Genomic DNA, 16219 nt, shown 5'->3' with positions numbered 1-16219 from the left:
TGGAGAAGATCTGGGCAAAAGAAAGACATCAAAAGAATCTTTTAGATAAAGAAATTAGAATTTGTTCTTGCCTATTGGTTTGTCATTAGGTGTTGTTTGACCTGTTAGTTTGAATAAAAGCTCATATTTATCTCACTGGGAGAGTTATATGAAGTAAAGGCAGCTGTAAAACTGTTTTCAAAATTTGTCTTTGTGGAAATTTTCATACAAATAATGCTCCGCCTTCCTCTTCTTCTTCCCAGTCCCTTCCCTCCCCGCCCCCCACTCTCCCTCTACTTTCTCATAGGAATTTTAAGATTCAAAAGATTGAGAAGCAGTAAAAAGACAAGTGCTAATAACTTCTTTTCTTTAATGCTCACACATAATTTGGGCACCAAATATTGCCATGTTGTATTGAAATGGCAGTATTGATTTTCTTGCTGATTCCATGAATATATAACGGTCGACTGAAGAAATGTGAGTAAGACAGCCTCAATGTTCCCCTTAGCTTTGATTGAACTTCAGATAGATTTCTTCCTGAATATAGGCCCCTGACCTCACCTTTCTTATTGAATTTACTTTAGAAAACTTTCAATTGTCAATTCTTCTTCTGTTCCTTTGAAATATATGTAAGTTTTCTCCATACTCTTGTCAGTTTTACAACACAAGAAATGTTTTTCTCAAGGACATGAGAACCTTCCCTTTGAAATGTACATTTCAAAGAACACAGCACTCTTATCTCTCAGTCTCTGTGGGAGGTTAAGAGCCTAACTTTAATGGGTGCCAATTATCAAACACCTAATCACAGAGAAATGCATTTGTAAACTCAAGGATAAGTCAAAGTGCTCAAGGAACCCACTGATTAACCTCCTCCCCTTATTATCCTTCAATGCTTTTGCATTTGCCCACACCAGAGCTTAAAAATCCTCCCACCTTTCATTTCATTGGAATTGAGCTCAGTCTCTCTTCCTTATTGCAATAGTCTTGAATAAAGCCTTCTATGACTGTTTAGTTCTGTCTGATGCATCTTTGACAAATAAAAGGACAGAAATTGGAATTGTGGGCTTGAAGCATTTATTTAAGCAGTATTCTCCCCAATATGGTTCTGACATCAATCAGACTGAGGATATTATTTAGAGAAATTCCCCTTTATGACAGAATGCTGAAAATGCCTTAAGCGTTGCATATATATGTTGTGAGAAGGCAATGGAGTTTATGATAATTTTCTTAGAATGACCAGGCAAGACATTAGGCAGAAGAAGATATTTTAGGGCAGAGACAACTGTGTAGCTTTAGATTATCAGATATTCCTAGGACCTGGCACAGAGATTGACAAAGACACTTGATAAATTTTAATGAATGAGTGAATGGATAGGTGGATGTCTACATAAATAATGAAGAGCCAAAGACCCTACCTTAAGAAATACATTTAATTTAGAACAGGAGAGGATAAGAAATATAGTAAAGAGCTAGAACTCTGAGGTTACAATCATTATTCATCTTTCACACACAACTTTAAAAACCAAGGATATTTCTTTTGACTTAGTCTACATTCTCTCTGCCCTTAAGCAAATTATGTGAAAATAAAAGAATTCATAGGAAATTACTGAAAGTAATGCAAAGGTAGAAAAAGCTGACATATGGAAAGGTTCATGAGTATCCATTTTTCTCTTCCCTGCATTTTCAAAATGAGGACAATGATACCTTCCTACTGGATATAGACACATAATTACTTACCTGTTATATTTACAAGTTCTGTGCTGCCATGTCCATGTTATATTTTCCCTTTTAGGGCATTTCTCCCATCCTTCTAGTCTCAGGTTTTAATTAGGGGTGTTAACATAAAACAACATTCAAACCTGTAATGAATTTTTGTGAGTTGCCCTAGCTGGTTTGGCTCAGCTTATAGAGCGTCTACCTGCAGATGGAAGGGTCCCTAATAGGGGGAGTGCAGGAGGCAGCCAATGAATGAGTCTCTCATCATTGATGTTTCTATCTCTCTCTCCCTCTCCCTTCCTCTCTGAAATCAATAAATAAAAAAGTATATTAAAAAAAAGAAGAAGAATTTTTGTGAGTTTATTTGAACCAAACTGTTGACAATTGCCGGAAGCAGAATCTCAAGGTATTGAGATAAACTGCAGAAGAGCAGTTTTTCACCTTGTTTCATAAATTACAAACAAAGGAGGAGACATAAGTGGATTACCTGAAATCCATTGGTGATTGATTAGGGAGGTGGGAGAAAGCAAAGTGGGGGCGGGGAAGGGGGCGGGCTCTGGGATTGGATAAAAAGTAAAATGATAGACACATGCTTCTTTTACACAGGTGGGTATAGGATAGTTAACAGTCAACAATTAACACAATAATGAGGGAATCTGTTATCTAGCCCAGAAGCCCTGAGGGGTCCAGAAAAAGGGAATTTACAAGTTACCCTGACATTTCACAGGCATGTTATCTTAGATGCAAAAAGACAATAGGCTCAGTAAAGATTGAAGTTGATTTTTGTCAGGGAAGATACTGGCCTAGGACATGACTACCCACTATAAACTGCTTTTTAATGAAAAGGTTCTAATGTCAGACCATTCTTTGGGTTACTTTAGGTCTATGAGTTTGTAAGGCCACCATGCAGGCCTTCCCTGAGTTAGTCAGGTTAGCATGTGGCTCCTTTTTGTCCACAGGGGTCAACATTTTCTTGCAATTTTTGCTTTCTGACCACAGTAACATTAAAAGTTCAGTTTCTGACAAATGTGGTTAAAAAAACCCCCACAGTTTTAACACTGCCATTTTAAAGTTGGGTTGGTGCTTTTATCAATCAAACAACCTTTCCCATTCCTTGACTCTCTGATAGGTTAGAAGAAGACCAATATTTATATACATGAGAATTACTGGGAAATAATATTAATGGGAAGGAGTTCCATTGCAGTCTTTCTTAATGCAAATCCCACGATTAACTTCTTTCATTTGGTTCAGTTTGCTTTCATATGAAATCCATTAAAGTCCATTTTCATACATTAACACTTAATTACCTGTATGACTCAGAGATTCCATTTGAAGGGTACTGAGGATCACATGAAAGTGTGTAACAATTAAAAACACTTTTGAGTACCGTATTTTCCAGCGTATAAGATGACTTTTTAACCCAGGAAAATCTTCTCAAAAGTCGGGGGTCGTCTTATACGCCGGGTGTCATCTTATAGGGCGGGTATATCCCAAACTCTATATTTTAACTGGAAAAGTTGGGGGTCGTCTTATACGCCCTGTCGTCTTATATGCTGGAAAATACGGTAATTACTATTTTAATCATGTTAATGTGGAAAAAGTATTTTTATATTATCTGGGCTTTAGTTTTCATATTTTTATAATAGGAAACAGAAATAATAATTTACAACTATAAATTGTTTTAACTAACTAGGGGCCTGGTGCATGGATTCATGTACCAGTGGGGTCCCTCGGCCTGGCCTGCGGGGATCGGGCAGAAACCAGCAGTCTGACATCCCCGAGCTGTTGCTCAGCAGCTCTTGCATTGAGCATCTGTCCCCTGGTAGTCAGTGTGCATCATAGCTACCGGCTGGTTGGCCGGTTGCTTAGGATTTTATATATATATATATATTTATATATATATATAGATATTTACTTGTGATTCCATTTTTAGTCAAAATTTACTTTTTAGATCTTTTTTAGGTTTACAGAAAAATTGAGCAAAAATACAGAAAGTTCCCATATATCCCTTTACCCTCTCTGCACATGCATAGTAACCCTAATGAAAGGTGAACATGGCGGTACACGGGAATGCTTAATAGCCCTCTCAGACAGTGCTTTAAGAAAAATTGAATTTATTTAAGAAAAAGGGAAAGGGAGATGGGATATACAAAGGGAAGGGCTGCACAGCACCAAGCCAAGGGGACATTGGGTCAATGATGGCAGCACCCAGGAGCTGAAGTTTCATCCTTATATTAAGTCACTGGTGGTGTAACAGGACAAACAATGGGTCTATGCTGCCTGTCACTACTTGAGCCAATTAAGCAGAGACAGGGTTGAATCATCTATGAGCATTTATTCCAATACTGCCAGCAATATGGGAGAGCAGAGGCCATTCACAAAAATCTGTCCTGCACCCCATCTTAAGCCGGCTGCATATATTGGTAGATGTACAAAGATTGCATGGGAAAATAGGCCAAGGGGCAAATGGGCAGTTTACAGATATGCAAAAAGGGCTGGGGTCTTCAAAGGGCTGGTGATTCTGGTTTCTGCAGCAAAGTTGTTCATCTCTCCATGATAACAGGCAACTTAAAATGGAGAGGGTGGGCTGCACTTCCAGGTGAGAATGTGCCTTCTTTAATTAGAATAAAACAATCATGGTTAACAGAGCATGATTCATATTCCTTACAATTCTAGCTGGTTCCCCAACTTTTTATTTCTGCCCCTATCCATGGGAAACTTTTGTCATCAGGGTTTGGGCACTGAGGTGATGGACTTAGAATGTGGATGGCATGCAGGTGTGCGATGAGGTGCCTTTAGGACAGTCTCAATTCCTTATAAGGTCTAACTCCTGGTTTGCAGCAAGTTTTTCCTGGTCTTTTGTTCTCTTATGGCAGCAAGCTTATAAATGGCCTTTAAGGATTATATTGCCCTTTAGTCCTAACACCCATTATCAACATCCCCCACCACAGTGGTATATTTGCTACAATCTATGAACCTATACTGACACATTATTATAACCCGAAGTCCATAGTTTACATTAGCGTTTGGTCTTGTTCATTCTGTGGGTTTTGACAAATGTATAATGACATGTATCTACATTATAATATCATACAGAATGGTTCTACTGTCCTAAAAATCAATCATCTGTGCTCTGCCTATTCATCCCTCCTTCCCATGGCAACAACTGAACCTTTTCCTGTCTCTATGGTTTTGCCTTTCTCAGATTTGTGATTCTATTTTAAAAATAATTTCTAAAGGAAATTTCTAAAGGAAATATCTGCACTTTTACTTCTAATTTACCTAGTTGAGGGACTTGGGGCCTAGTTTACAAAGAGTAAAGAAGAGGTTGGATTAGGTGCTCTAAAGGATGCAGCATGAGCCAACAGTGTGTGTGTGTGTATATATATATATATATATATATATATATATATATATACACACACACTAGAGGCCCAATGCATGAAATTCATGCAAGAGTAGGCCTTCCTTCCCCCGGCTGCCAAGACCGGCTTCCCTCTGGCACCTGGGACCTGGGCTTCCCTTGTAGCCCCAGCTTCATCCGAGGATGTCTGGTCTAATTATCATATTACGCTTTTATTATTACAGATATATATATTTGTATGTCAGGCAAAGTGAAAATGTCCCCATTGTCATTATAAGGGTGTAGGGTGACAAAAAGCACACACTTCTACCCTTCCACTCTTCTACATTCATACACAGCTATAAATACATAATACTGCATAGGTTCAGGTCAAATTTTGGTAAATATAAAATTTATTAAATGTTGTAAAAGAAAAAGTAAACTATAATTGAAAAATAATTTTTTTTAAAGAAAAAAAATATATATATCTTTTTCTTCCTGTTAGCAACTCTGGGGCCATGACTCTCAAAAATGTCTCTCTTTTAATGTATATTTTCTCCTTCTCTACACTTGATTTTTCCTAATAATGCCCTGGGCAACTTGCACAGTGACCAAAACTATCACTGCCCCAGAAGGCGAAGCACAGACCCACACCAAGTATTTTAGTGATGCTCTGCCTTTGTCTGCCAAGCTGGAACTGTTGTCATCAGGCCTGCAGGTTGATTCCATAGAGATCTTCAGAAGCAGCCATTACCTTACACAGCTTCACCATGGGTCTCTCCGAACTGCTGGTTTACCACAAAGTGTATCCTTTCAGAGTCATAACAGGCATCAGATGTAGGTACTCATTGTCAATTTGAGCCTATATCATTTAATACAGGAAACCAATGTAATCATTACCACAAGACATTACATTCATGGGCATATTATGTATCGGCCTGACAAGGGCATATTTTCTCTGTGGGCAATTCAAATGGGAAGTCAAGTTAGAAGAAGTTTCCTTCTGGGCAAAGAATAAGAACAGTGGGAATTAGAGGAGGAGTTTGAATGTTAAGTAGCATCGAAATGAAGGCCTGATACTTTCATATCTAGAATAAGTTTACTGGTAGGAGCAATATTCATATCAACATACACATACTCTTAGAGAGCTACTTTTCCCAGAAAAGTTATTTGACAGGCATGATTAGTTTTTATCTCAGGTGGCTTTGCTTCTTCTATACTTTCACTTCCAGGTATACATGTTTTGATTAACTCTGTCTTGTTTTAGATATATTGGTACAGAGAGATACTAAACAAAGTGTTTCAGACATAGGTCTTAATGTCATAGTCTCTAGAGTCAGATGGCCCAGGGCTAGTTAAGTCATATATTTTGCTAGTTGTGTAAACTTGAGCAGTTACTCAACTTGTTTAAAGTTTTGGTTTCCTTATAAATATAATGGCTGAAACTGGTTTGGCTCAGTGGATAGAGCGTTGGCCTGCGGACTCAAGGGTCCCCAGGTTCGATTCTGGTCAAGGGCATGTACCTTGGTTGCAGGCACATCCCCAGTAGGGGGTGTGCAAGAGGCGGCTGATCGATGTTTCTCTCTCATCGATGTTTCTAACTCTCTATCCCTCTCTCTTCCTCTCTGTAAAAAATCAATAAAATATATTTTTAAAAAATATAATGGAGGTAGTAATATCTAGTTTTCTAGTTTGTAGCACAGTGCCTGGCATATATTAATCAATTAGTGTAAACTGCAATATTTATGTGATATCAGATTTTAATAATCTACTTGTCATTGGACATATTTGTTTCTTTAATGTAATGACATATCTTTTATTCTACAAAGATGTACAATGTTATACTATATATTTCAGGGAAAAGAAAGGTATTTCAACCAGTGTTGAACATATGAGTTGAAATTTTATGTCAAATCACGTTGGGATGATGTGATCCTACATGTGCACTGAGAATGTAGGGAGCTGGTTGTGAGACAGAGGGTAATGGACCAAATGACCTAGTCCTAGCAGAAACGAGCATCCTGAGAAAGGAAACAGCTGAGGTAAGTTACAGTCCAACATTACAGCTGCCTCTTCTCAAAATCAGCTTTTGTTCAATTTACATTTGACATTTGTTTAGCCGTAAAATAAATTATTTCTTTTTCTTGAGCTCTATTGAATGATTCACTCTTTATTGGAAATATTAATTTAGACCAGAATAAAGAACAACTTTTGATGCCATTGATCCATGTTTATGTGTGTTTGGGTATATATGTGTGCCTTGGCAGACAGTCTATACATATTAGATGTTGCACTCAATTCCAATCAATCAACAGCAGATATCATATACTCAGAGCTGAAAGACACCAATTCAAAGGCCAAGTAACATAATCTTTCAAGGTTTGGACACAAATTATTCAGATGATAACATTAGTTATTTGAAAAAACAAATTCAGAAAAGGATATTGATTAATACTGTTTTGACTTCTGGTTAAAGATGTTAAGAAAATTCCAAATTTACACCCCTTTCTTATCTCTTTCAGAACTGTTTTGTGTATGTAGCCTGGTTTTTAAATATATATCTTTTCCACATTCATGCTTGATACTTCATATCACTAGGCAAAATCATACTTCAAAAACAAAACAAAAAATTCTCAGAGATATCTGGTTCTGTAATGCAGTAGAGAGAAAGATAATAAAGGTCCATTATTGCTATAAATATTAGACATTTTAGATAAAAAGCAATTTTTAATTGTTAATTATTTAGTTGTGTTTTTAGAATGATATAGCTTTACATACTAGATAAAAGAAAAAACCAAAGTTAGAGTGTTATAAGGAAGAGGTGAGGCAGCTCAGTGTGGGGTAGAGGTAGGGAGAGTACAACCAAAATCCAACAAAAGTCTTGAGTTTTACATCTAGGCTGCCAGAGACACAGTAGGTCTATGCAAGGCAGAGAATTAGAAATAACACTGTTCATGATAGTGACATGGAGCAGAATCGTCATACTGAGGGTGTATAGGATGCTAAGAGCATTGATAGTCCAGTTGGGAACCTTGAAAAATGAGTCACTAAATTGGAAAGAGGAGCCAAGACTTCAGTTGGAGCAGCAATGATAGCAGTAGAAGCACGGGGAGAAGTGACCCCCCACTAAGAGAAGACGAGAAGTGCAAAATCACTAAGATAGTCATGGAAAGCAGAGCCGAGAACAAACAGCAGAGTTGTAAATAAATTCCAGGCAGTGAACATTGGCCACTTCAAAGGAGAACATACTGGCCATCAAGCAGAACACAGAAGCCACAGCAGGACCCAGCAGGGGACAAGAGAGACTCGTGGGCTGTGAGTTTGAAAGTAGAATGTCTGTGGTTCAGAGACAAATTGTTCAATAACTTTCACCCACATAGTTTTTATTATATTTCCACAATTAACTGTGCAACCTGGGGCAGTAGTTTAAAAAACAAGGGTAATAAAATTTTAAAATGAAAACCGGAGATTCAGAGATCAAAAGCTTGAAACCACTGCCCAGTAGAATGCCAGGGAAGTATTATGAACAAACTTAATAGCCTTGGATGACAGCATGAAGGTTGTCTTTCATTTTTTTTTTTTTTTTTTGAGGTATGTTGGTAAAGTGTTTCAGCTGTAGTCCTGCTCAATAAACCACAGGTTCAGTGGTCTTTAAAATTGAGTAAACTAAACTCTGAACCATACAGGTAAACTATAAATATGGATATGCCTTTTATCCGAAAGTCTAGAGGACTTCATACATATAATTTCATTGTTTCTTGCTTTAAAAACTCTTACTAAACATGGGAATTGTTATTTTAATGTTTTCCTTATTTTGGGCATGCATATCTGCAAATAACACATTTATTGGAATTTTTCCTTGAAAGTCTTGTCCAGATTACTGTGTATAATCCAAGAAAATAGTAAAGTATTATGGATAAAAAATCAAGGATCAATTCAGCAGGACATGGCTAAACTTGTGATGAAGAACAATAAGATTGAAAAGAGTTTGGGCCCTGGCTGGGTAGCTCAGTTGATTATAGAGTGTTTTCCCCATACACCAAGGTTGCTGGTTTGATTCCCAGTCAGAGCACATACAAGAACCAACCAGTGAATGCATAAATAAGTGGAACAACAAATCAATGTATCTCTCTCTCTCTCTCTCTCTCTCTCTTTCTCTCTCTCTCTATATGTGTGCCTTGGCAGACAGCCTATACATATTAGATGTTGCACTCAATTCCAATCAATCAACAGCAGATATCATATACTCAGAGCTGAAAAACACCAATTCAAAGGTGTCAATTTTTAGAGAAGGAAAAAAAAATCAATTTTTAGAGAAGAAAGAGCTTGGAAGAAGTTATTGCTAGCCTTCAGATTATGGGAGAAACAGTAATTTGTTTCCTTTTTATATCTTTACTAGAGGCCCGGTGCACGAAATTCGTGCATGGGGAGGGGGTCCCTCAGCCCAGCCTGCAACCTCTCCAATCCGGGACCCCTTGGTGAATGTCTCCTAAAGTGCACATGCTTCATGAGTTCCCTCCAGGACTCTGATCCTCCTACTCTCTTCCAAACAGTTCTACCAGGAGCCAGAGGGAATTCATAAACTCTTAAATAGCTTCCATTAAAAATATAATAAAATCCACCACTTCACCATGACATAAGAAACCCAACGAGGTGGAGCCCCTGCCACACCCTGACTTCCCTCTACCACTGTGTCAGCTCACTGGCCTATTCTTTGTTCCTTACAAACATTATTGTTCAAGACAGCCATTCTAGGTGATTTGGGTATCTATATCATAAAAGGCCTGTAGTTGTGATGCCGTAACGGTGTCACGAACAAATGAGCACTGGCCCTTGGGGCAGGCGGTGGGGGGGGGGGTGGTGAGCTATGAGCAGCGATGGGTGGGGCAGCCAGCTGAGGCAAGCGGAAGCGAGCTACTCATGCTCAATTTCGTGCTCACTGGGCCTCTAGTTTAGTAATAATGGTGGCTAAGAATGCGGGCTCTGACAAGAGACCATGTTCAATTCCAGTTTTACCACTTAGCAGCTAGCTAGTTGACTTTAGGAAAGTTACTTCAATCTCTATGTGTCAGTTTCCTTCCATGTGAAATGGGGCTCAACATGTTTACTTCCTAGGGTTTTCATGAAGTTTAAATGTATTAGTATGTGTAAGTTACATAAGACCCTTTCACATAATAAGTATTAAATAGGTGTTTTTAAGGTACAGCAGATTAGGCATAAGGGAGAGGCTGAGCCTCTGACTCATGGCTTCTAAAAATATAAGTATATATGAACCATCAGTAACTATTGGCATTTGCATGAGAGCTTTTCATTACTGAAAGAAGTAAAAATTGTTGCAGAAGATTCAGCCATTGACATCTATGCAATTTTTGTTTTCTCAGTAACTTAATCTTCATTAAAACATTTTTATGATTCTTATCAATTTCAAAATATCCAAAAGCACCAATTAATCTGTCACAGGTAGGTAAAATTGGTCTCAAAATGGATTCTTTAAAAAAATGTTTTTAATTTCTTAAAATATATTTTCATTGATTTCTGAGAGAGGGGAGAGAGAAAAAACATCAACAATGAGAGAAAATCATTGATTGGCTGCCTCCTGCATGCCCCTTCCTGGGGATCAAGCCTGCAACCCTGGCATGTGCCCTGACTGGGAACTGAACCTTGAGCTCTTGGTTCATAGGTCGATGCTCAACCACTGAGCCACACCAGCTAGGCTCATAATGGACTCTGGCATCACATTACATTAGAGTCCATCCCAGCTCTACCAAGCACTACATAGAGGATTTAAGGCAATTATATAATTCCTCTATGCCACAAATTTCTCAACTGAAAAAAAAAAAAATCCTATGTTATAGAAATTGTCATGAGGATTAAACTAGTTAATATATATAAAGTGCTTAGGACACTGCCTGGCCCATAATATATGCTTAAAAAAACATGGTCAAAAATAATGCTGATTGTGTGCTTTTAGTTAAAGAATTTAGAAAGACTTTAACCCCACTCTTTGCTTGTAAATTGAAAATGAGTTCACATTTGGCTCATAGAGGTCAGAACAGAAGCAAATCCTGTAACCTGCCTGTTGCTATTTCACAATAGTTACATGAGTTTGTGCTCAATCTTGAAAGGTGACATTAATCAGAATAGTAATTACCCTGAGGAAGCTATAAAAACAAGAGTTCGTCTTTCTTTTACCAAAGAATAGCACACCTCTCAGATATTTTGAGCTCTGCCTCAACTTCACTGTAGTAACTTTATCAGCAATGAAGATACTTGGTATTTTCCTGACCTTTGTCTTCACTGTGTCTTGTGGTCCATCAGGTAATGATTATTAACATAGAAAAAGAGGGAAGGGCAAAATTTTTGTTATAACTGCTTTGCTCTGGAAAAATAAAACAAATATATGATTGTTAGGAAACTGCATATAAATTTATAATAAAGTTCACTCTATTTTGCATGGAAGAAGAAATGAGTGAAACTGATAGTTGATAATATAATGGGGGGTGAGGGTCCTCCCAAGATATATAATTAATTAAAGCTGTTTGCTGTGTTCTTTGATGAGACTATGACTCCTATGTCTTTCCCATTGCCTTCTTTTTTTAAATACAATATAATGAACTGATATTGATTATAGCTTTCTATAACTAACTAGCCCCACAATTTGTACTGGGGGAAAAGTATGTTGCAGGTAGATAGCTCTTTAGAGCATAAAACATGCAGACTATTTTTTCCACATCTTTTTTCTCTTGAGGAAGTAAGCACAGATTAGATATTTAAGGATATTCTATTTACAAAAAAACAAAACATTGCCTGTGGCAAAATAAATATTGTTAAATAATAAGAACTTAGACCAATTTACTGGGGATAAAATCACTTTTTAATACAGTTGCATGGGCATGATTTCAGAAATGAAATTGTTTAACTCTATATTTTAAACAACTTTATTTACTTATCTATTTATCATCTGTCTGTTCATCTATCCATTCAAATACATTAAACTTGGATTTGTAATCATGGCTACTTTTTCTTAGTTTCACAGAAGAAAACAAGAGAAAAAACAAGAGAAATTACAGAGAGAAAAACAGAATGTTATCTTGTTCGTGGTGCTTGTAAGACTTCATGCAACAACTGGGAATACATATATAATTACTGCAACAATGAGCCCTGCTGTGTTGCACGGGAATATATAAGGCCAACCGCTAAATACAGCACTACTACAGCTTATACACATGTAACTTCTGATTCTACTACAGCACACAATACTACTTTGTAACAATATTATTAATAATAAAGAACTTTCTACTTTCTTTAAATCTGTTTTCCCATGGGTATCCTCTGGCCTCTTGGATTACACAACAATAGCATGGCAACTAAATTGGCAGTTCTCCACTCACATTACAAACACCCTCCGTCTTTAATATGTCCCTTCATCTCTGTCCTGTTTATTTGCCCTGACAGTAGGCTAATTATTTTCATATGATCGTTTAGGTTATCAACCATCAATCATGGTTTATGCCACCTTTCCATATTTTTAGTAAAAGTGTGCATGGGTTTTGGACACAAAGTCATATACATCTTAATCAAATAATAGGAAAGTATTGATAATGGAGAAAGAATTAAACAAAACTCAACAAGGAGTAAAATGTGATAAGAATAAAAGGAAGTTAAAAACATTTTAAAGGTATTTTTTTCTTATGATAAAAAATAAGAAAATTCAGAATAACACAGAAATGTCCAACAAGAAAAAGAAAAGTCATTTCTAAGTCTACCATCCAGAACTTTTATCATAATCAATTCTGAATACAGGCAACCAATCTAAGGGTCTTCTCTCCTGGCCCTTAAGAATTTTATTTCACTCCTTCATCTTATAATTCAGTATTTGATGCTCTGTTCTTGTCCCTGTCTTCAATGAACTCATTGTGTTTCCAGCTTTTCACATTCCACACTAATTCTATTATAATAATGAATTAATGTTAATATAAAATTTCTTATGAATTATAAAGCTTTCCTTCAGTAAATGCTTGATATTCAGAATTTAAAATCTCCACTGAGTGTATTTTCTTTTTTTTACCTATAGCTATAGCACAGATCTGGATAATATAAAACTTAGGTCCAAATTATGACTTAGAGGAAATGAAAAAAAGTTTAGTGCTTTGGAGTAGGGGTTGTAAGAGGAAAGGATAATTCCCAATTTAGTTTTCCTACTTAAAAAACATTACTGAACAATGCAGTCATTCATTAGAAAATATCACAAAAGGTGCAGATTTGAAAGACACATTTTAGACATGTTAAGTTTAAACTTCTCTGCTGTATACATGAGTGAAACTTATGTAAGAAAAATGTGCTTCAAATATAGATTTGAGGAGCCATTAACTGAAGTAATAAGATGAAATCACCCAAGAAAAGACTACAGATTGAGGAGGGGGAAAAAGACTAAAATCCTCAGAAATAACAATTGAAGGATGTTAAGAAAAATTAAACTCTGCAATGAAGGGCAAGAAGAAGCAGTTAGCCCATCAGAATTGGCTCCCAGTTTTCATGTCTTTCAAGATGAGGGCCCAGACAAAGAGACAAAGAGCTAACCCATTCTCACTATGTATGCTTTGTGTTGGTTTGTGACCCACAGAACTAAGGAGCATAATAAAATGGATTTTGTTTTAAGCCTTCAAGTTTCAGGGTAGTTTGTTGCACAGCAATATTAACCAGAGGTATGTACAATTTTTAAGTACAAAAGTTAAATAAATAAAAGAAATAACACATGGTGAATCGTAGGCAGGACTTCTGGAATGAAGTAAAGAACTCCAAAAATCTGCCCCTTCATAAAAGCAACAACAACAAAAAACAACTGGCAAAAATATAATTTTTAAAACCTCTGTGAATTAACCACAGACTTGCAAAAATCCGAGCATTTATTCAAGAAAAAACACATACACTTAATTTCAGTAAGAAAAGCTAGCTTCGTGATATTTTGACTATTCTATTACCATCCGACTCACCCCAACTCTGCAATAACCTTGAAAACCTGCAGCCTCTTAACCATGGTAGTTGAAAACACATAATGAATATTTACAACTTCATAATAAAAATATCACAGAACCCAATTATAAAATAGATAAAGGATTTGGATATATATTTCTCCAAAGAAGATATATCAATGTTCAACAAGCACATGGAAAGGTGTTTAACCTCAATGGCTATCAGGAAAATGCAAATCAATATCACAATGAGTTACCACTTCCCACACACTAAGTGGGCTATAATGAAAACAACAGATAATAACACATGTTGGTGAGGGTAAGAGGAAATTGGAACTTTCATACACTGCTAGTAGGAATGTAAACTGGTGCAAATACTTCAGAAAGCAGTCTGACAGTACCTAAAAAAGTTAAGAATGGAGTTTTTATTTGACTCTGCAATCACATACTTAGGCATATGTGTAAGAGAAATGAAAACATATGTCAATACAAACACATGTACATAGATGTTTATAGCAGCATTATTCATAACAACTAAAAGGTGGAAACAATACAACTGTCCAAAAAACTGATGGCTTGGTAAACATTATGTGGCACATCCATACAATGGTATATTATTGAGCAATAAAATGTAATGAAGTATTTATTCATGCTAAAAATTGATAAATCTTGAAAATATTATAATATGTTTAAGTAACCAGTCACAAATATCACATATTACATTATTCCATGTGTGTGAAATATCAAGACTAGGCAAATCCATAGATACAAAAAGTATATTCATGATTGTCTAGGACTCAGGGAGGTGACAGCTACAGGGTTTCTTTTGGGACATGGAAATCTAAAATTGATTGTGGGGATGATTACACACTGCTGTGAATGTATTAAACACCATTGAATTGTATGCATTAAATAGGTTAACACTTTAGTACATAATTAATGCCAATAATGTCATTTTAAAAAGAATGCAGGCAAACTTCCTGTCAGAAATTATGTAAGGCAAAGGACGATATATCAACATGTTTAAGTACTGAAAAAATTCTGGCAACTTATAGTTCTACTCAGTGAAAACATGTTTCAAAAATAAAAGTGAAATAAAGACACTTTCAAGCAAAGAAAACCTTTAAAAAATGCACTTCCAGTAGTGCTTTCTTAAAGAAATATACAAAATTTCTCCAGTAGAAGAAAACATATACGAGGTATAAAATTAGATCTAGCAAAAGAGTAAATTGAGGTGGAATTTGTAAATTTGTGGCTAAAAGTAAATATCTTTTCCCTCAGTTTTTAATCTTGAAGATAATTTACGGCCTTAAACAAGAGTCACAATATATTGTGCAGTTTATAGCACTACAGAAAAAGACAAATGAGAACAATTGCCCAGGTCACAGGATGGGGAAATGGAAGTATGGGATTATAAGGTTCCTACATTATATATGTAAGTTAAAGACCTGTACTATAAACCCTAGAGTAAGGAATATAGCCAATGGGGTAGATAAATGTATCCATAAAAGATAGATAGAAAGGGGAGTAAAAGGGAACAAAGGCAGGAAGAACAAATAGAAAATACCAAGATGGCAGGTTTATACCCAACCACATTATAATCCCATTAAATGTAAATATTATGAACATGGCCATTTAAAGGTAGAAACTGTAAGACAGAATATTGTATTAGTTATCTATCTCTTCATAACAAATTACCCCTGTAAGTAACAGATTAAGACATTTACTATTTCAAAAATCATATGGGTAGAATTTCAGAAACAGCTTAGCTTGCTGCTTCGATCTCGAGGTTTTTGATGAGCTTGCACTGAAGCAGGTGACCTGAGCTACAGACATCTCAATACTCAACTGGGGCTGAAGGATCTGCTTCAAAGTTCACTCATGTGGCTTTTAGCAGGCTTCATTGTTAAAAGCTATTGAGCTTAGGGCTTCTGTTCTTTACAAGTTGTTAAATAGAGGGTCACAGATTCTAACCACATCATTTGGGCTGCTCAGTAAGAATTCTCACAAAATAGCATCTTGCTTCCCCCAACATAAGTGATGAGAGGGAAAGACAGAGAAGCAGAGGCAGATACTTAGTCACACACACACACACACACACACACACACACACACACACACACACACAAAGAGACAGACAAGGACTCTTGGGTTGCAGCCCAAGACTATTTTTAAATGGCTATATTAAAATATATAAAATGTCTCAAAG

The 16219-nt window shown here is 36.4% G+C and overlaps 1 protein-coding gene across 1 annotated transcript; it reads left to right on the top strand.

Moving 5' to 3' along the window:
* Nucleotides 1-11261: 11261 nt before the first annotated feature.
* DEFB113 (defensin beta 113) lies at nucleotides 11262-12308 on the top strand. Its single transcript, XM_028133925.2, has 2 exons — nucleotides 11262-11356; nucleotides 12067-12308. The coding sequence occupies exons 1-2, from the start codon at nucleotides 11299-11301 to the stop codon at nucleotides 12306-12308; spliced, it is 300 nt and encodes a 99-aa protein (XP_027989726.2). The 5' UTR covers nucleotides 11262-11298.
* Nucleotides 12309-16219: the final 3911 nt, after the last annotated feature.

This window comes from Eptesicus fuscus, chromosome 10, assembly GCF_027574615.1.
Source record: "Eptesicus fuscus isolate TK198812 chromosome 10, DD_ASM_mEF_20220401, whole genome shotgun sequence".
In the NCBI taxonomy this organism is placed as follows: Eukaryota; Metazoa; Chordata; class Mammalia; order Chiroptera; family Vespertilionidae; genus Eptesicus; species Eptesicus fuscus.
This window is presented reverse-complemented; position numbering and strand designations above follow the sequence as displayed.

Bases quoted from the DNA above. Each gene is read 5' to 3' on its own strand.
- DEFB113 (XM_028133925.2), top strand. From the start codon at position 11,299: ATGAAGATACTTGGTATTTTCCTGACCTTTGTCTTCACTGTGTCTTGT. The intron at 11,357-12,066 runs GTAATGATTATT...ACTTTTTCTTAG, and splicing joins TGTGTCTTGTGGTCCATCAG to TTTCACAGAAGAAAACAAGA.